At 45.5% G+C, this 20,467-nt stretch overlaps 3 protein-coding genes across 4 annotated transcripts; all 3 read right to left on the bottom strand.

Moving 5' to 3' along the window:
- Window positions 1-4,304: 4,304 nt before the first annotated feature.
- On the bottom strand, window positions 4,305-5,582 carry LOC308145874 (C-reactive protein-like; the record flags this gene model as incomplete). Its single annotated transcript, XM_080517465.1, has 3 exons — window positions 4,305-4,915; window positions 5,418-5,481; window positions 5,574-5,582. 3 exons carry the CDS (start codon window positions 5,580-5,582, stop codon window positions 4,305-4,307), a joined length of 684 nt encoding a protein of 227 aa, XP_080373591.1.
- Window positions 5,583-7,871: 2,289 nt separating this feature from the next.
- stub1 (STIP1 homology and U-Box containing protein 1) lies at window positions 7,872-14,803 on the bottom strand. 2 transcript variants are annotated; one of them, XM_080517765.1, is made up of 8 exons: window positions 14,677-14,803; window positions 12,539-12,754; window positions 12,263-12,461; window positions 11,585-11,750; window positions 11,416-11,491; window positions 11,281-11,337; window positions 10,589-10,705; window positions 7,872-9,609 (listed from the first exon to the last, which is right to left on the bottom strand). In XM_080517765.1, exons 2-8 carry the CDS (start codon window positions 12,650-12,652, stop codon window positions 9,484-9,486), a joined length of 855 nt encoding a protein of 284 aa, XP_080373891.1. In that variant the 5' UTR covers window positions 12,653-12,754; window positions 14,677-14,803; the 3' UTR covers window positions 7,872-9,483. The 2 variants fall into 2 exon arrangements, with proteins under 2 accessions (XP_080373891.1, XP_080373890.1); XM_080517764.1 differs by having other exon boundaries at window positions 12,539-12,769; window positions 14,677-14,793.
- A 1,712-nt stretch (window positions 14,804-16,515) lies between these two features.
- On the bottom strand, window positions 16,516-20,037 carry LOC308146158 (kelch-like protein 11; the record flags this gene model as incomplete). Its single annotated transcript, XM_080517848.1, has 2 exons — window positions 16,516-18,384; window positions 19,454-20,037. 2 exons carry the CDS (start codon window positions 20,035-20,037, stop codon window positions 16,797-16,799), a joined length of 2,172 nt encoding a protein of 723 aa, XP_080373974.1. The 3' UTR covers window positions 16,516-16,796.
- Between the last annotated feature and the right edge of the window lie 430 nt (window positions 20,038-20,467).

Consider the following 20,467-nt stretch of genomic DNA (forward strand, 5'->3'; position numbering starts at 1 on the left):
CTCCATCTCCATCTGGTTTGTAGAGTTCAGGCCTGACGGTCGGCGGCGGGCTGCACGTCTGCAAGGACCCTGACCGCTGCCGTGATTTTGTGTTTCATAAACACAACATTTGCGTTGCTAAATGTCGAGTGATAAAAGTGTCATGCGATTGGCCATTGTAACGCCTGCTCCCTGATTCAGACTGACTCTAATGGGAAAGCCTGGTGAATTTTTCATACAGCCCAGAGGGGCAGGACGAGCGAGCATCCTGCGAGAAAGAGAGAGAGCGAGAGAGAGAGAGAGAGAGAGAGAGAGAGAGAGACATTCAGGTCATGTCTTCACCCGTCCATTGAGCTTTACAAACAGATGTTATTGGATTTATTGTCAAAAGATTTTGTGAAAATAGAGGCTAAGCAGTGAGACAAATATTTCCATCCTGACCTTTGAGGAGACAGTCGGACGCTTTTCTCCAGCTTCCTTCAAACTTTACCATTAAAAATCACAATTTATAGAAAACAAGAAGAGAGGAGAACGATTATTAAAACTCTCTTCAGGGCAATACAGAATCTAAAACGCAGGTGAAACAGGTTTGACACCAGTAGACTGCAGATAGAGATCAGATATTTCATCTCTCGTCGAAGAAAAGTTGAGCTTTTGTTTGGTTTGTGCTTTGTAACGGTGGTTCCCATAAAGGGAGCAGCAGTGTTCTGGAGGTTCACAGATTGAAGTGCCGACAGCTCAAGCTCCAGCTCGAAACTGAAAACCTTCCGATGTACTACCATCTATCACGTGAAAAACCTGACAAACAAGAGCTGCTTGAGCCTGATGACTTTTTTTTTTCTTTTTAAGCCTCACGATTAAAAGCCAGCTGAATAATGCCCAAGATCTCAATTTAATGGGCTGAAATTTCTGCAAGAAAGCTCAAAAAAAAAAAAAAAAAAAATTCATCCATCTGTTCAATGCACACATGCCACGGCTCACTCGGATAGCTCGTAGCACTGTCTTGCGTATGCAAATATGCTTTGCCCTGGAAATCTATTTGGAGTTGCTCGAAGGAATCCAGAACGGCCCTCCTTCTGTCTCCCCTCGCCCGCCTCACACGGGGCTCCCTCTCGCCGTCTATCTCCTCTCGTGTGGAAAACATTTTCACCAGCTCCACACGCATGGACATACAGGCAGCGGCACCGCCTCGTCTCAGACAGCTTACACCACCATGGGCCAATATGCAGATCTCATGGGTCCTTGTCCCCGAGCGGGACAAGGAGGCCTGCAACTGTTTGCTCGGTTGGATGATGCGTGCAACACGGGGACACGGGGAATAATTATCCGTTCTGTGAGGAGGACACTGATTTGGTCCTTATGTTAAGCAGCTCCGCGTCCTTCTGTGGTGCAGAGAAGAGGTGTGTCAAGAGATTAAGAACAACAAAAAAAAAAAAGTCCAAAATCTAGGTTAAGAAATGTTCGAGGGTGTATTTTTAATTATTTTTTGTTCGTTTTTTTAACAATAACTACACTAGAAAGATAGAAAATAACTATAATAAAGTTTATAAGTGGAAGATTTTGCGTGAGTATGTTTGAAGAATTAGCAGCCCTCTTGGTGTGTGTGTGTGTGTGTGTGTGTGTGTGTGTGTGTGTGTGTGTGTGTGTGTGTGTGTGTGTGTGTGTGTGTGTGTGTGTGTGTGTGTGTGTGTGTGTGTGTGTGTGTGTGTGTGTGTGTGTGTGTGTGTGTGTACCAGAGGGCTGAGAAGCCAGGCTTGGGCAGATGGTCCACAAAGGTGTTACGGCACAGTGAGTGGGCACTGCGATTGATGCATTGCAACATCCAAGAAGGTGGAACATTTGGCTGCTGACCCGCAGTCAGAACTCATTGGCCCTGCCTTCTCCTTGTTTAGCTGCTGCGAGAGAGCCGACGGGTGATCCGGTCGGAATAAACACACTGGGAACGCGGCACTTTACCACCCCGAAGGAAGCCTGCGCGGCCTGCACGGCCGGAAACTTCTCCCTCATCTCTGCAAGGAGGTCAGCGATGGCGGCGCAGGCGGGGTGGATGAGTGCACGGAGGCGAGCGGAGACGGCGCGCTGGAACTTAGGGTTACTGTGTTACACTTGGATGGAGAAGATCTGACCTTGAGCCTTTTCTGAGGGGCCTTTGTTAGTGAAGTATAGCTGCATGTAAGACATATGTCTCGTGTTTTCTTTTTTTTTTTTGCCGCGGTCCATCGGAGAACACGGCGATTTAGTACAAGTGGAAACAATGGTTTTATTATTTCATTTGCTGCTCGGCGGATGATTTCAGATTCTTTACTAATAAGAGGTTGCTTCAGTAAGAATAATGTGATGATATTTCTGTCTTACTGTTCCCCTACCAGTGTAAACAGAAAGCAACGTGTCCGGTTCTTTTAGAGGTGTCAGAATGATTTCAGTTCAAGGTCACATAAAGCTCACATTGATCTTAATGAGGCCACAAGAGCAAAAATCACAATGAGCTTACAAGGGATCATATGATCTAAAGGTTTTCCAACAGTAATAATCATCCACATACCTGGAATGACCCCAGAAGTGAAGAAAGTCTGTCCTCTCCTCCTTGGCTTGTTCCATTTTATTTTTTTAAAGTGTGTTGCTCCAACCAGCCAATCAGAAATCAAACCCTATACAGTGTCATCGGGGGTTTAGCCAATCACAATCAAGGTAGGTTCCTCCCTTTGACTCCTCCCACAAACAGGTAGCTCTGCTCTGGCACATGGCACCACGAGAGGAAGTACTACCTCCTCTTCCCATGGGTGGGCGGAGCCAGTCCAGCTCACACAGACACAGCAGATTCTGAATGCAACTCCTACGATGTAATATTCAAATGAAGTTACTTCAAGGAAAAGCATGATTTGGCGCAATAAACTTTGAATACAATGTCTTTGGACCAACGAGACCATGTGAAAGTGTTGAAAAGCTGTAAAATATGATCCCTTTAAATAATAACATCTCCAGAGTTTGAAAAGAAGAATAAGTATTTTCTCAAAATCTGCATTGAACTTTTTACGAACACTTTTGAAGCCACGGTGTGGTGGTTGAGTTGAAAAGGCCCATCTGGATCCTCAGTTTCTTCACAAGGTCCAAAAACATACATAGCAGATGACCCTAAATTGTTCATAGACGTAAATTGTCTGTTTTCACATGCACTTACACTGTTGAGCCAGTTTTGACTGAAGGAATGTATATTTGACACAAGATCTCTTCCTTTTTGCTTTGGTGTGTATATGTGTTAATATAATATGTCCATTAAATTGCTGTGTTCATGAATACAACTAAGACCAGAAACAAGGAACTAAAAAAAAAAAAAAAAATGTTTGCAATAACAACAATGAAATAGCTCTCGTTATAAATCGGCGAGGATTTATATTTTCATCAAAACGTGTGAAAAAGTTGGTGATCCTGAAAAGAAGGCTGCGAGAGTTCAAAGACAAAATCTTCTCTTTAATTACAAACACTATTAGTTATGCGCACGGCGAGACTTCATTTCAGACCCAAAAGCACTCTTACATCAGTGGAAACATTGAAAATTCATGAGTGAGTTTGCTAACCAAAGGCGACACGCTGGCAGAGGATTTCAAACATGATAATTGCTATTTGACTCTCAGTGCAGTTAAAGACATTAAGTCTCGTGTGATAAAATAGCTCGTTCACTGTTTCAACATCACCTTTATCATTTTTGTCAATTAATAAAATACTTACTGAATGTGAGTTTTGTTAGTAAATCCCATATGTTTAATCAATAAATGTGAAATTCTAGTGTCATGAAGTTATTGTGTGCATTTTTAACAGCATTGTGGTGACGTTTTAACTTTTTAAACAAATTATCCCAGTAAATGTTGGAATTGTGCAAAAAAAATTGGAATTAAGAAATTAAAACTAATAAAAATCACAATTTAGACTCATTTCAATGCATTATTGGATCAGATGCCGCATGGACGGCGTAAACTAGTGCAGAGTGCCACCCTATGGAGATATCTGGTATAACCGAGTTTGTCTGTGAAGTGGCTTTGAATGCCAAAAAACCTTCTTTAACAAAGATACCATTTTGAAAAAACTCTGGTGTTGCATATGAAGTCATGGGTTTTAATTCCAGGCTATAAAGGAGGACGAGGAGCTCGGAGGTAGAGCTCATTTATGTGCGTTAACGATAGAAACTCAAGGAGGAACAGTTGAAGCATCCTAACTAAAAAAAAAAAAAAAAGAACAGAGAATCAAAGAAAGACAAGGAGACAAATCATTATCAGTCCCACACCGGCCTCACACACCTGATCCCCTCCTGCTCTGGACCCCCCATCCAGTCAGTCGTCGTCCACCACCATCACGTTCCCGTTCAGCTCGTACTCGATGGCGGCCCAGTCGAAGATGTTCCCCTTGGGGACCTTGTGTCCGTAGTGCCAGGCCTGGATCATGCTCCTGGACAGGACGAAGTCCCACATGTTCAGGTCGGCCACCTCGCCCACGAAGCTCTGCACGGCCTCCAGGCCACCCAGGTGCTTGTCGGGGTCCTGTCCCAGGATGACGCTGCCCTGGGGCCGGATGCTGTGGCCCGGCTTGTACACCTGGTAGGTGCTGCGCTTGCCCTCCACCCAGAAGGCGGCCAGGCCGGTGCGGGACTCCCAGGTGAGGCACAGGCTGGTGCGGAAGGTGGTGAGGGGCGGCAGGTGGTAGGAGGCGCCGTCGCCGGACATGTAGAAGGAGACGCGCCCGTCCTTCTCCCGCCACACGTTGAGCTCGTCGTAGTCGGCCGTGCGGTAGGCGAACAGGATGATCTGGCGCTCCTCCGGCAGCTCGGTGGCCACGCGCATGCAGAGGGTGAAGGCCCGCAGAGCCATCTCCTTCTGGGGGACCAGGGCCACGAAGCTGAAGTCCGTCTCGTAAGGAAAGACCAGGACTTTGTCACTCAGACCCACTGGAGGTCACCAGAGAAAAGAATCGGTGTGAAACTGTGAAATCCATCCAGTCTGGACTCACACAAATAGGACGACTCATAATGTTTGGAAAAATCCGATTTACAGACTTGATTAATCATTTCTTAGAATGATGCTTGTGCTACATTTGATCCAAGCCATTGTCATATGAATAGTGGGATTTGTCATCAGGCTACAGGGCAAGAAATTCTGTAAAAGAATAATTAAAGCCTCAAACACACCCCTTTATATCTCCAGGTATATGCATTGAATCAAACATGTGAATTATAAATAAATGACCGACAGGCACAAGGATAGAGACATGAAATCTTGAAATATCCTTAAATGAAACTATACTTTTTTCAGTATTTCAGGATATCAGTGTGCCTTACAAATTTCTTTCCACATTCTTTTAACGCCACACTTATAAAAGTCTACGTAATTGCCGGGGCACATTTTGTTCAATGATTAGTGAACTGATGACATTTTGTTATTGGTTCCTACCTTGAGTGGCAAAAGTCACAGACGTCACAACGCCAAGCAGAAGCACAGCAGGCCTCACGGCACTCTGGAAACACACGCAGGACAGTCGCCATTGTCAGCAAGCAAAGAACCACAAGTTCACAGCTCAAGGTCAGAGAGGAAAGCAGCTTTATTTACCATTTTCATGTTGAAGTCTTGAATGTTGTGTCTCGGAGCCTCAGTCCCGCTGGCTGGCGTCTCTCTTCCCTCCTGGTACAGAGCATGACATCAGCTCTGCAACACACACTCTCACAATAGTGTGTGTGTGTGTGTGTGTGTGTGTGTGTGTGTGTGTGTGTGTGTGTGTGTGTGTGTGTGTGTGTGTGTGTGTGTGTGTGTGTGTGTGTGTGTGTGTGTGTGTGTGTGTGTGTGTGTGTGTACCATGACAAGACCAGACAATAGCAACTTTCCTAACATTGCATATGTTTACGTCCCATAATAGTCACTATTCTTTTAAATTTAAATTTGTAGTGTTTCCCTCATATAAGTCCATAATATAGAAACATAAAATACATTAAAACAAAACAATAATTTCATAAGGTACAGAACAAAAACGAAAAAAATGAAAAAATTACAGAAATAGTATTGACATTAGGTAGAATTGGTCATAGTGACAAAAGTAATAAAAGTATTTGAACATAATCATTATCATCATCATCATCAAGGATCAATCCAAAGAAATAACTCTGTGGACGTGTTTGATTGCTGTTAATGTTCGTCAAACACATCAGGCTGTGAGCACCTCCTCTTCTTAGCACGAAACATCAAGAAACACATTTCGAATGACGTGTTGAAGCTTGAACAAAGGTCTAGATCACTTTTATTTTCATGTTTTCTACATTTACATCTCTGTCAAGTGTTAAGCATTAACATAAATGTTTGCTATGATCTGGAAGCATTCACACCAAAAATAAAGACACACATCAATGTCTACAAATACATCTGACATCGTCCCGTGTTTCCCTTCAGGGATTAATAAAGTACAGTCATCATTCAGTGTCAGGTTGATGACTTCCAGGTGTTTCATATATTTAGTGACACAGCCATCCACTGATTTACCTTTTTACCGGTAATGCAGTGATTTGTCTTTATCCTATGGAGGTTAAAGGTTAAATTCCCTATCCTGTGATATGTCACATGATGCGGTGATGTCATTACTAGGGTTTGTGGTTGGAGGTCAAAGTGTGTGTGTGTGTGTGGGGGGGGGTGACAGATATCATCCATTACTAATCCATTGGTTTCCATGGTGACAGATCTGGTGTTGGTGAAGGTCTGCGCTCTAATCGAGTACATTTTTTATTAATTTGATTTTTAATGGGAATCGACAACAAGACTTCCCAAAGTGTTACACCTGGCTCTTCTTCAGGAGAGTTTTCAGAGCGACGAGCAAAGCAGATGTGGGAGCTGTAAGTAAAATACTCTGGGTCACATTCTGGTTCTAACTGGTTTGGTTGAACAGAGTTTCTCCACAATGCAGTGACAGACTGTAAACAATGGCACATGGCAGTGAGGAGAGGAAGCACTTTCCTCCTCTTCCCAAGATAGAGTTCAGTCTAATGCCCACGTGCATAAAGAATGTAAAAGATGGAAGGAAGGAGGGGAATAAAGAATGTTGTCTCAAGTCGCTCTTCCGTTTGTGTGGTCGTTTTCATAGTTTGTGGGCCTTCAAGCTGATTGTTCAATAAGGCGACGCTGCCATCTAGTGGCGGTTCGCGGGACCTCCGGTCTCACGTGAGGCAGGTGCAGCAAATAATTGTCCATCAGCGCTGTGTCGTTCACACCAGAATTGAAGTAAAACCAGATTCCGGCTCGGGGGCACCTGCCGAGTACCACCTGAGATTTTCAGGTGGATTGGATAGCTTCCGGCCAACGCTGCTTGCAGCTTTAATTTTATTTATTTATTTTTTGTTCATATATGAGGTTGCAGGGTTTTAGTCACTATAGTTTCCACTCTGCGTTAATCTAAAACTTTGAATTGTGTTTCTTTGTTTTGTTTTTTTTAAGTCAATGTAAGAATAGCATTATATGTTTGTTCTTTTTACTGTAATATACAATTAAACTCTGCGCTTTGGAGCTCCACTACACCATCTGGTGGTTCAGGGCGGTATTACGTGAACAAACCGGCTGACAACAAGGTGACTTTCTATCCAACTTCAACTTATTCTGCATCACGACGCATTTTCAAGACGTCTCGTGTTGTTACATATTGTACATGTTAGAATTTCAGATTCTCATTTACTATTTGATGATTATTTGATTATGCTGTGGAAATTAATTCCTTGTGATTTCCCACATGAAGTCACAGTGAGAAGATATCTCATTGATTTAAGTTGGAAATGTCATTATCTACGGTATGGAATCTATTGCTTGGTCCATTTGAGAAACGGCACTGCACACCAGCTCAAAGTTCACGGTTTAATTGGAGACAAATGAAAACTGAATCAGGCTTTTTTTTTTCTTTTTTTTTATGTTATCAACATATCTACATTTAATACAGTTTCTCAAGCTCTAGGATTTTCTCAGAGAAAGAAAAAGAGGAAAATCAGATACACCAGTACGTTATGTACACCGACCAGCCACGGGTCAAATTCATCACAGACACATACAGTGAGGGGGGGTGTGTAAACTCAAAAGCAGTGAACTGGGGGGAAAAAAAAAAATTAACGAAGGAGAAGAAGATGGTCGGAGCTCTTTCCAGCATTTCGTGTGACACGGGTGAAAAACCTCGGGATCCTTGGTGTGCAGAAGCTGCTGCGGCATAATGGGCGTGAAAGTTAACGTGAGGAGTCCACAGCCATCTTCTCCAGGGATTATGAGATTTAAAAAAAAAAAAAAAAAAGATCACGTCATGCTGGAGGAAAGTTCACTGTCATTCCAGGCAAACGGGATGATTTTTCTTCTCAGTACACGACACGGACAGCGCAGACCACTCTTCAAAAGCAGTTTGTTTTTTTTCTGCAACAGCTAATGTCTCTCTTCAAATCCAACGTTTTCTTTTACATGTTTGTTCTAAAATCCAGCAAACTTGGGTTTTTTTTCCAACGCAGCAGCCGTCGCCATTCATTTCCTGTCTTCAGTTCAAGGCTTTTCACAAAAACCTTTTATTACGATTTTCTTTAAGAAATAAAAGCGTCTTGAATTACATGAGATTCACTCGAAACCATAATAATACTTAATGCATACATTCAACTTATCTCAATTGTCTGGAACCGGGTGTGATTGATATGCTAAAGGGAGGAAAAAGAAAAAGCCTATTTCATCTATTTAAAATCTTACAGTATGGTGACAGTATGGTGACATGGGTGGGGTGAGGAAGGTGAGGGAATTCCTTTTCTCATTGTCATGGTGTAAAAGTTGCATACAAACAACCTTCCAAGCAGGTTTTTTGGCATTTTTGTTGCCCCTTCTACAAATGTACATTAAGAAATGGACAAATGTTTCATGGAAAATTACTATAAAATACTGGAGGAAACGCCATCTGAAAGGCTCACGTCTTAATTATAACACCTAAATCTGACTCTTTTTTTGTTTGTTTGTTTGTTTGTTTTTTATCGATGACTTGTGTGAAGCACTGGAGTGCAATGCTGATGTTTTTCTAAGGATTGTGGCACTCAGAGAAAGAGAAGATTAGGGAGGGCGCATGAGAGACCTGAGAATGTGGCCCCTTTAAGGAGGAGAGGAGAGGAAGTAGAGGAGAGGAGAGGAGAGGAGAGGAGAGGAGAGGAGAGGAGAGGAGAGGAGAGGAGAGGAAGTAGAGGAGAGGAGAGGAGAGGAGAGAAGGAGCAGCAGGCTCTGTGAGCTGGGCAGCGGGATGGTTTTACAGCAGACTTTGAAATGTGGGGATTCGAGGGTCGAGAAACGTGGCTCCCGTCGAGGCAGTCCATCGTCCGGCTTTTCCCCCGCTCGTGTAAAAGTTTGTATCCAGGCAAGGGGGTGATCGGTTCACTATAGTTCACTATAGTTCACTATAGTCTCGTGTTGTCCAGGCTTTGTGTTGAACGTCGAGGGGGAGGAGGGAGGGGGTGAAGGAGAGATGATGGGCGTCTCCTCAGTAGTCTTCCACCCAGCCATTCTCCTGGATAAAGGCATCGATCACTTCTTTCATGGCCAGGTTGGGGATGAGCTGGTCCTGGGTCAGGGGACTCCTGGTGACCGGGTCAAAGTGGCCGACTCGCTGCGGAGAGAGGAGGAACAACGTGTGGCTTTGTGGGCGGTGACATTTTAATGAAGCGTTTGACAATCGGAGCATCGAAACATCTGCTGCACACTTTACATTTAGACTCTTTTGATACCGTCACAACATTTTTTTTTTTACTTTGAGTTCATGCTGCATCGGTTTGTTTTATAATAAGACTAAAATTGGACTTAAATTCAAACGAAACCCCTAATCTTCACAATTACGTCCGTATTTAGTCAAAATAAAGCTCTTTAAAACTGCTGAAACAACACGCTGTATATAAATAGACAGAGAAATACAAACACAATCTACAAACAATAAAAATAGAGACTGAATTTGGGTAAAAAGCCAAAGAATAACAATGGGTTTTAAGATCAGTTTTAAAAAATGGACATTTGAATATTTGGACGATTGTTATTCATTTCAACTGTGATCGTTTCCCAACCTGAACACACGACTTATTATCTTGTCCCTGATGTGAATTTCACCACAAAATTTTTGTTTCGCATTAAAATTAAAGAAAGCACAAGACCAGATGTTTCCCCTGAAGAATATATATTTCAGACTTGAATTGTTGCAGGTTTTACTCTCTGATGACAAGTTTTCAGCATTAACGTGTCTGGCTAACGCCCAGCTCATGATGACTTTTCTTCATTACACACGCGTGGTCGTCAGTGTCGACTTGTAATTGCAGAACAAAACCAAGTCAACATGCAGATCAGAGGCTAAACTAGACAATAAGTGTGAATATGGTGGCTGCACTTCTTCCACATCTCACCAAGTATCAAATAAGTGCAGATAAACATCAAAAAAGTTGGAAAACACTCGGAACAAATATCAATATTAAGCTGAATGGATTTCTGAGAATCACAGCCTGGCCTTCTTAAACTAAACGCTCCCTCATTACTAATTTAGCGGTGGTAAGGAATCGAAAAATGAGTTTTAATGGCGAGCGTGCCGCCAGCAGAGCTCTTACCTGTAGGTGCTCTTCGATGTCCTTGCGATCGTAAGTGATTCCACTGGGGGTGATGCACGGCTCCCTCATCAGCTCGAAGCTGATCTTCCCACAGAGGTAATCTGGGATCTCTCGCTTCTGCAACCAAGGCGGCGCAAACGTATTAAAACTCCTCCAGCGGTTTTATTGCACAAAATTAACCAAATTCCTTTCCTCAGAAACGACATAAACCAACCCGTTGTGCAGCTGTGGTGGAATGGAATCGGGGGGGGGGGTCACGATTACGGGTGTTGGATTTAAACTACTTGTTTATTAACATTCTGCCACCTTCACCGCTACAATCTCTTCAGTCAAGTCAACAACAGGAACCGAGGTGCAGCGGTTACCGTGGAAACATCAAAGCAGGAGCAGTTTAGTGGCGTACCCCCCACCCCCCACCCCCCACTAATTGTTCGCGGCTGTGTTTCAGTCGAATAAATACCGCAAAAAGTCAGACTAAAGACACACAGTCACACACACACACCGAGTCAACTTGGACGCTCGGAGAAAGTGTGTGCGAGCTCATTTGTGCCCGTTGCTGTGGCAACGGTTCAAAGACGTGAGCGAGCTGCACCGCTGCGGGCGCGTTAATGGACGACGCCTCTCCGCCTAATGGCCACACAGACGATCTCCGCTTTCACCGGGTTACGCCGCTAACGCACCCTCCTACTCACTTTTCTTTTCTCGTCCACTTGAGAGAAGAGTTCGTCCATGTCCATCAGATACTTGTCCTGGGGATCGTCACAGTTTCATGTCATCAAACGTGTTCAGGCGCGTCGGCGGAAAATACCTTCGGGGCCGAGACTCACGTGTTTCGACGCTATCTTGGCCGCGTCGCCGCCGTTCTGATTGTCATCTTGCTTTTCTTTGTACTCTTCAAGCTCTCTGAATGAAAGGCAAAGTTTATGATTAAGTCGCCCGCGCCGCCTCGCCGATTCCCTGAAATTCACGTCGGCAACGTTTCCCTTCAAGCCTCACCGTTCCTTCTCGGCCAGTATGAGTTTGGTCAGATAGGCGTGCAACTCGTTCTCCTGGTTGATGCGCTTCTCCTCGATGCTGTTCCAGCGTTTCTTCTTGGCGATGCGCAAAGCGCTGGGGATGTCGTCTCCGAAATTCAGCCTCTGCTCCTTCGCCAGGTTATAAGCTGCAGGACAAGAAATCGCAATAATGATAATCTTGACGATACGGCCGACCCTCCCCCGATTGCAATCGCTTAGAGAGTGAATTCGGGCGTCGTCTTTTCAAAATGTCCTCAGATCAGAAGTGACTCTCAGAGAAACTCGGCACAGCAAAGGTCAAACATCCACAACAAGGAACACTGACCAAAGCACATTTATAGTTTTCTCTCCTTCCGACATGCCTCTCTCATCACGGCGACTCAGCACTTTTGAAATCCATGCAAAAAACGACGCCGCATCTTCAAAGGGCCTCAGAGTGAAAGAGTTTTTAGATTTTATTTTTAAGTCGAAGCCGATTCCTTTACTTGTTCTTTTTGACGCCGAAGCGACTGGCAGAACAGAGAACATGAACTTCACACACTTAACTTTAATCTAAATGAGGAAAAACAGGTGAGGGGGATTGCGCGATAGAGCGAGGGCGGTTTCACACAGCCGACATGAAAATACAACTTTTCGCGCCCCTAAAAGTGATCCTGACCTTTCTGCAGGTTGCCGATGGCCTCATCGTAGTTCTCCAGCTCCAGGTGACACTGACCCAGGAAGAAGTGGGCCTTCACCGACTGGCTGTCCAGCTCCAGGGCGTGCTTACAGTCTGCCAGAGCCTTGTCATGCTGCTGCAGCTTCACGTGGCACAGGGCCCTGTTGGTGTAGTACACTGCCACCGAGGGATTGCGGTTCTGCGGGGAAACAGACAACGAGTGTCACGCACGTGACGGAGCTCCACGGGCACGATGCCTCCGAGACAGTCACTCACGATGGCCTTGCTGTAGCAGGTCGCCGCCTCCTGGTACTTGCGGCAGAGGAACAGCCGGTTCCCCTGCTCCTTCAGCTCCTGCGCGGTGGAACTCTTCTCCGGGCTGCCGGACATCTTCTCCACCGGCTCCGCGGGGCCCGCCTCGCCCTGCTTCCCGATCCTGTTCCCCGTTTCTCCGGCTGGCTATGTGACAGGTCCAAGAAAGCCCTGTCCGTCCTGGATCGCGCGCAGCTCGAGGAGAGAGAGGCACATTAATAAAAGTTCAGCGGTCGCTTCCCCGCATCATCGCGCACCTGCAATGCGCGTGCCGGGGCGCAGCGGCGTCTGAAGCCGCTCCGATCACCGTCCGATAAACACGCTGACTGCGCACAAAACACACACACGACGAGCTGGCTCGAGCCCCCGAGAGAATTAACTATTCATCCCACGGACAGCAGGACTATAACGATCAGCTCGCTCACACCCACGATCCGCCGCCGACGCTCCGGTAGCATCACCCGGCTAACGCGCCGAGCAGCGGACGGAGCTCGTCTCAGCGCAATACGGAGGAATGATGCACGATGTTAGCTGTTAAAGCGGCACGGAGACGCGCAGTGACATTACGGATTACTTTAGTCCGCAGCGGATCTCTTGTGATGTTTTATTCACGCCGCTAACCTTGTTGACGGGGCGGAAGTTGGCCTCACGTGTGTAGCACCCATTGGCTCGCTCGGGGGGGGGGGGGGGGGGGGGGGGGGGGGGACGACTTTATTTAAAGTTTGGTGTTCTGGATTAAACTGGAAATCAAAGCAGAAAGCTTGAATTCAGAAATGGAATGTCACGCTAAATCAAAGCAAAGTAACTATGTTATCAGCAAAGAATCTGATTTGTCAAAAATAGCTGCACTCAAACTATCTGACTCCCACACTGTATTTTTTTAAATAAAATGCCACAATTATGAATATTTATCACATTATATTAATAAAAAGCCCATTATATTTATCAGCTGATGGGATGTATACACTCTTCTTGTGCTCGTCTGATGATTTTTCTAATAGAATACCTGGTGAGTCTTTACATATAGTCTGCAACGGTCATATTAGAATTTAAGAATGAAGTCGATTATATCCAGTTTTAGTCCTTCTTTTCATCAACATTCATTCTCATAAACTACAAGGGAAAAACTGTTCCCTGGATTTTGTCCCTATACAAATTTCCCACATAAGTACTCGACCATACATAGAGTATGTTGTTGCCCTAATATTGTGCAGCCCTCATACAAAGCAGGTTGTAGCACATACCATCTAACATAATGATCTGTTTACATCTTTACATAAACAACTGAAGTGGATGATCTGGATTTATTGACTATGTTGTTATCTCGCAAAAATGGAGAGAAAAAGTTCCTTGACTCATTCAGATGTCTTCAAATCTTCCATTTCTTTGCAAAATGCAGAGAAATTATATCTGCAGAATCCACACAGGTGGGATTAATTCTATGGACCTATAATCTATCTGATTTTTCATTTCCAAAATTAAATGTGGCTGAACATCATTCGTGCTTTTCATAGAAAAATAAAATAGTCTTTGCTGTGAAAATGCTGGTTTTTATATAAGTATCAACAGCATCTAATATTCAATTAAAAACTCCCTTTCGATAGTAACTCAGTTTACAATTGAGTGTTTTTGATGTGGATGATGAACTGCTGAAGTATTTTCAATAGCATGCCAGTTTTAAAGCAAGGTGAGGTTAAAGGTATATTAAGTTTTAATAGATTTATTACGCTTTTTAATTAAAAAAAATGAATTTCGACCACAAGTATCCCTTTAATTATCGAGTCGGAAGCTGACTTCAGTCGCGCTGTGATGTCGGTTTACGCCGGTCAGAAAACTAGCACGAACACTTAACTGTTTCTCCAACATGTTTTTGTCCGCAGCCACGAATTTATAACCACAACGAGCATGTGGCTGTCGGCACCATAGTTATTGCAGGTTTGACGGGACTCATGTGAACATTTATCGTTCGTAACGCCGCCTGGAAGGCACAGCAACCAGATAGCGGCTAATGCTAGGTTAGCTCGTTCGCTACACATCGTGAGTGTTTAGGGTTTTGTCGGAACATTAGCGTCCGTGGCGAAGATCCGGTCTGTTGTCCTTACCTCAGAGGTCGACTCTCACATCCAGGTAGAACAGGTTATCCATAATTTGATATCGAATCTCAACCGATTATTTTCGCCCCATAGGAGTTGTCATGACAGGTTGTTGTTATACTGACGTCACACGTTTTACGCCACATTGACGGAAGCCGAGAGGAGAGTGCGGAGGAGAATAGCGCGTGTCAATATGTTTTAACTGGCGTGAGGTCGTTAAATTATGGAGGCATTATTGGTGAAAAAGGTTTGAAGCACTTGTAAAAGTGCAGTTTGCATTTTTATACCATCAATTTGTATTTATGTACTCAGAACACAAATACAAATTAATTATAAATGTTTGAATTTAAGAGGATCTTATATGTTTACCAGCTTCCTGGTTGCATTTTCATCAATATTTTATTTCCATTATACTCTCAAATTTGTATTTCTTTAATCTGTGTCTTCAGCTTCAGGGTCTGTGACTCTGTCTGATATAACACGTCAATTTGGTGGTATCTCAAGTATTATTTCAACTTAAAGCAACATATTTGGGTTTCAAAATTGAGCGTGTGAAATCGGACTTCCCTGCTGCTGGATGACCAGACCGAGACTCCGTTGTCTTTATCATGTGTATGTGTGAAGAAACTTAACCAGAACAAATATATCATTCTCTGTGTAAAGAAAAAATAATGCCGCCAAAAGTTATTTGAGAAATACAACTGAAGTAAAACAAACCAGCATGCGTACACTTCTAAAACATTTATTTTCAGAAAAGACAACAAAACTGCAGATTTGATCACACTTAAATGACAGTAAAACAGAAACATTTCGTTGTGCATTTCATCTAAGATCAGACTGAAGACTTTTTTCCCATCAGATTTGTTAAGAATCCAAATAAATGAATGTCAATGTATATAATACCTACAATGGATAAATAAAATGGCTGAAATCCAAATTAGCATATGTAAATAGTTTTCTTTGTGGCGTTAAATTAATTGGAAATGTTCAGGGTTGATATTTCAGTTTCACTAAAATATAAATCCTGCAATAGAAATGCACCAAAATGACAGTCAGTTAATTCTTAATGTCTCTATTGCAGGAAATGATGAATTAGTGCGTTTAGAAGAGAGACGTGTATTTAATACATTTAGTCGTCCCTTTGTGCTCTCCATCACCGAGACATTGATGCAGAAAAAAATCCCGCCAGAAGTGCAAATGTCCAAAACTCAAGATGAGTCCTGTTAAACCAACAAACCAAATAAATCCAAAAAGATTCCAAGATTTTCAAGTATAAAACTCTTTCACAACAGCTTCCCATGTAGTTTATATTTTGACCCATTCAACCGTCACATCCGTGAAGTAAAGAGATTTTTTTTTAACAAAACAAACATTGCATTCATTGAAAATGCTAAAAGATGTGTATAATCTGTAAAAGCCCCAAAAATCAAACTGTTGATCCCCCCCCAAAAAAACTGGTGTATGATTGTCTGTGAAAGATCAACTTTTATACTTGCAGCACAAAATATAGTTACATTTAGAGGTAGAAAAGAATTAAAAGCCGACAACAGTTCCAAGTGACTATTACCACTGATTATTATAACTTCTGACGTACGTCACAATAGTTTTAATTTGCTAATCAAATATTAAAGATAATATCTGTGGCAGTTAGTTATGTTATAGTCTGCACAGTGAAAAAATGTTTGACATCATTTACTGTTGAGCATTAACAAAGACCACATTTAAAAACAAAAAGAAGAAGAAAGAAAGAAAAACTAAGCTCTTCCAATTCGTAAAATCAATTAACTCCCCCCACCCCCCCAAGAGGCAGCAGTCACAGTGTCGTTTGCTAGCAGGAGAACGTAAGGCAAATGTTAACAATGTAAGGCCAAAGCAGTGATGACAGATTGAAGAAATTAAAAGCTTGACAAGCTTGGTTTTTTTTTTTGTTTGTTTGTTTGCAAAGGCAATTAATTGTTCCTTCTCCACAAAGCAGCTTCAGGAAAAACCCAGGCAGACTTTTCACACAAAATAAAGTCCAAAAACAAGAAGAAAAAAAAACCCAAAGATAACCAGAAGGCATTTATTCAATGGATGGAGTGCTTCGTATTCAGGGCATAGTTTGAGACTTGTGCAAATACGACGGCGTCTCAGCATTCGATCTGAGACTGCAGCTGCCTGCGCAGGCTGACGCGGTTGCGGCGGTGCATCTGCTGCATCTGCTGCGTGCGGTCCCTCTGGCGAGCCAGGTTCTGCGGCATGGGGAAGCGCTGGAAGCCGTGCAGGTACTGGTACGGGATGCGCACGTGGCAGGCCGCGGCGCGGCAGCGCGGCTGCGGCAGCGGGGGCAGCAGCGTCCAGCGCTTCCTCTCGGCGCTGTAGCAGTAGGCCTCCCTGCGGTACTGCTTGTCCACGTCGTTGCTGTTCCTCCAGCCGCCGATGACGTAGATGTCCTCGGCCAGGTGGCAGACGGCCGCGCCTTCCAAGCTGAGGACCTCCGGCGGGAGGCTGTCCAGGATGTCGTCCGAGACGTTCCCGCTTAGTTGCTCTTGCGCCGCCTCGAAGGGAACCTTGTAATTCTTGGGGCAGCAGGACGCCGTGTGGTAGAAGTTGGTGGACGCCACCGCCATCTGAAAACGACAGTAGTTGTCGAGGAGCGGCAGGGAGTCCACGTCCTGCCACTTGTGGCCCTCTGTGTCGTAGCACATGGTCACGGTGCTCAGTCCGTCGTCGTTGTCCACGTCCACAGGAGTCCTGGCCGTCACGTAAACGTACCGATCCTCCACGCTCACCGTCTTTACGTCCCGGAGGATTTTGGGTGCCGGCTCCAGATTGAGCCACTCGTCCTGCTCCGGTTCGTACACCGTCACGTCCTTGAAGCCTGGGCTGAAGTTGCCGTGGCCGCCAATCCCGTAGAGGACGGTTTTGACACTCGTGAGACCGAACGAGTGCTTGCGGGTGCCGAGGTTGCTGACCGGCTCCCAGCTGTTCAGACTGGGGTTGTACCGCTCCGCCATCTTGGCGAAGCTGGGCTCCATGGAGCCCGCCACGTAAACATGGTCCTCGGTGGCGGCGATGGCGTGCCCGTCGAGGTGGTTGTGAATGTGGGGCAGGTAGACCCAACGATCCTCGGCCACGAAATACCCCAGACACTCGCTTAAATAGTCTCCCCCTTCCGAGACACCGCCCACCACCAGGATGACGTCCATGTTCTGGCCGAACCGCGGCTGAACCGCCGCCACGTGGGAGGCGTCGAGCTCCGGGTCTGCCGACTTGAGGCTCTCGTGGCGAACGGCGTGAACCTCCACAGTGTCCTCCACCAGCCGCTGACAGGCTACGCTGTTTGCAACCAGCGGCTCCTTCCTCACCACCCGAGTGAGGTACGTAGGTGCAATCTGCAGCAGCCTCAGGAGCCCGAACAGCTCCTCGAAGTGCCCCTCCCGTTCGTCGGCGCCGTGGCGCACCCATCTCACGACGGCCTCGTACAGCTCCCGCTCGGAGTTCACCGTGATTTCTGGGTCACGCAGCCAGTCGCGCACCAGGTGGAACGGCAGCGAGCAGAACTCCTCGTTGCGGACGACTTTGTGGAAGTTCCTCCGGATCATCTGAGCGGCGCCCTGAGCCAGCTGGTCCAGCGTGTACATGTGGGCGAGGCTGTGCACGGCCACGCAGTTTGACAGGCTCAGCTTCTTCATCAGGAAGTGTCCGCAGAAGGTCTTCAGCTGCCCCAGCAGGAACCTGAAGGGCGGAAGAGCTCATCAGACTCCTTCAGTCTTTCAAGTCAAACTCTTCCAACAGGTTTAATTCATGCTGGCAGTTTGTCTGATCATCAGTGGCTCATCAGTAAACCAACTACGGTAATCTCATGGGAATTGGCGTTTATCCATAGCAGCGCCGGATGTACTGAATAAGAAGGCCTATTTTGAAATCTGGCTGCTGTATGAGGTTTGCATACTGTGCGAGACTGTCAACTGCCATGTTGTCAAACCTGTAAGGGTGTGACACCTTCAGCTGATGTTATTTTGTAAATGGCCAGACATTAGAGCTCCACCCACATTCAGCCTGGACACAGGTCAAATCCACCAGAACACGAGTAATCACACAGAAACATGCTGACAGAAACCTTTTACTAACCGCAAGAAACAGAGTTGATTATTTATTTACAGCGTACTCTGAAGAGGCTTTTATCCTCGCCACATAATCACCGGGAGGGAGTGCGAGTGGCGGTTAGTGACACAGAAGTTGTCAATATAACACAATCTGTTCATCACAGCACAACTAAGCATAAACCTACTCAAGTAAACGTGTGTCCTGGAGAGGCTAAAAGTCACTTTATATAAACATGAGGAATCAATTCCAAGGGCAACAGGTAACTACTCTAATAATCAAACTGCGGATTCATAATCTCATTGCTGTCAACTCTTCATAATGGCCGTTTGTATCCGTCCACTTTTATGACCTATCAACCTTGACCAGATCTACCTGTAAAGCAAAATGCTGCTCCAATCTGACTTTATATGACGTGTTAAACTATATACTTTATAATGGCCTCACACTGAGTTTGAGTTCTCAGGGAGAACATGCAAACTCCTCACTTGAATCAGAGAAATTCTCTAAGTCAATTACTAATGATCAACAAGCAGCTCTAGTGTTGGTTGTCCAAGAATAAAGATCAGTGATCAGGGCACTTCTCTGAAACTATGCTCACAGGAGATATCTTAAAAATGTCAGATTTTTTTAGAGCTTCATTCTGATGACAAAGAGATGAAGCAGACCCTCCCCAACACTTCCGTGTGTGCGGTCTCACCTGTCAGCCAGCTCCAGCACGTCGTGCACATTGGCGGCGCTCACTCGCACCTCCCCGGTGTACATGAACTGGACGACTCTCTCCACGGTGTCCGGCTCGGGTCCGGAGGCTGAGCTCCACTCCTTCAGCTCCACTCTCCGGGACCGGGACTCGGTGAAGTGTCCGCCCAGCAGCAGCGCGAAGTACTGCGACGCGGCGGCCAGGACGCAGCGGTGGGCGGACAGGGTCTGGACCCTCTCCTCCGCCTCCGCCGCCGCCGCCGCCGCCCCTCCGGAGCTGAACACCAGGGTCACGTCGCAAAACTGCCCCGCCTTCCTCTGCTCGTTCTGCCGCCGGGAGAGCTCGGTGCAGTAGGCCGAGCAGGTGAACTCCTCGGCCTCGTCCGGTTCTCCGTCACCTGTTAGCGCTGCCTGCGCAGCGCCGCCGCCGCCGCTCCGACCGCACTCCTCCGCCTCTTCTGCCGCCGCCGCCGCCGCCATGCCGCAGAGGGACAGACCCACAGGCAAACGAAAGCCCCCAACTATCTTCGGGAAACAATCATAGGTGTAGACCACGCACGTGAGCAGACATCCATAGACTGACATGCATGCGCAGCGTCCAGCGGCCGGGATTGGAGATCGGGAGCGCGCGGCTCACTTCCGTCTTCAAGCCTTTTAATTTACCGGAGCGTCAGTGAAAGAGACTCCAGAGACTGACGCTCAGAGCTCCAGACACACGCTACACCCGCATCACTGACGCACACACAACACAAATACACTGTGCTTTTGAGTTTATTAATTTTTTATGACGCGAAAGCGTCCTAAATTGTCTGAACTTTATATTTTCTTTAAAAGGACGTTTCGCTTGTGCGCATGCGCATTGCACCTGCTTCAATTACTGGGTCCTGTGAGTTCAAGAGCAGCTTCATGAACTGTGCCGAGTGATCTTTACTGTCATTCCAGAAATGGGACACAAGTTTGACATCACACCCTTTATTTATCATCGTTTTTTGTGACACTATAAAATCTGGCAGTG

Source organism: Blennius ocellaris (genome assembly GCF_963422515.1).
Source record: "Blennius ocellaris genome assembly, chromosome: 21".
Taxonomy (NCBI): Eukaryota; Metazoa; Chordata; class Actinopteri; order Blenniiformes; family Blenniidae; genus Blennius; species Blennius ocellaris.

Coding starts and splice junctions, on each gene's coding strand:
- stub1 (XM_080517765.1), bottom strand. CDS start 12,652: ATGTCCGGCAGCCCGGAGAAGAGTTCCACCGCGCAGGAGCTGAAGGAG. Junction 12,462..12,538: donor CCTGCTACAGCAAGGCCATC/GTGAGTGACTGT, acceptor GTTTCCCCGCAG/AACCGCAATCCCTCGGTGGC. Junction 11,492..11,584: donor ATACTGGCCGAGAAGGAACG/GTGAGGCTTGAA, acceptor CCTTTCATTCAG/AGAGCTTGAAGAGTACAAAG.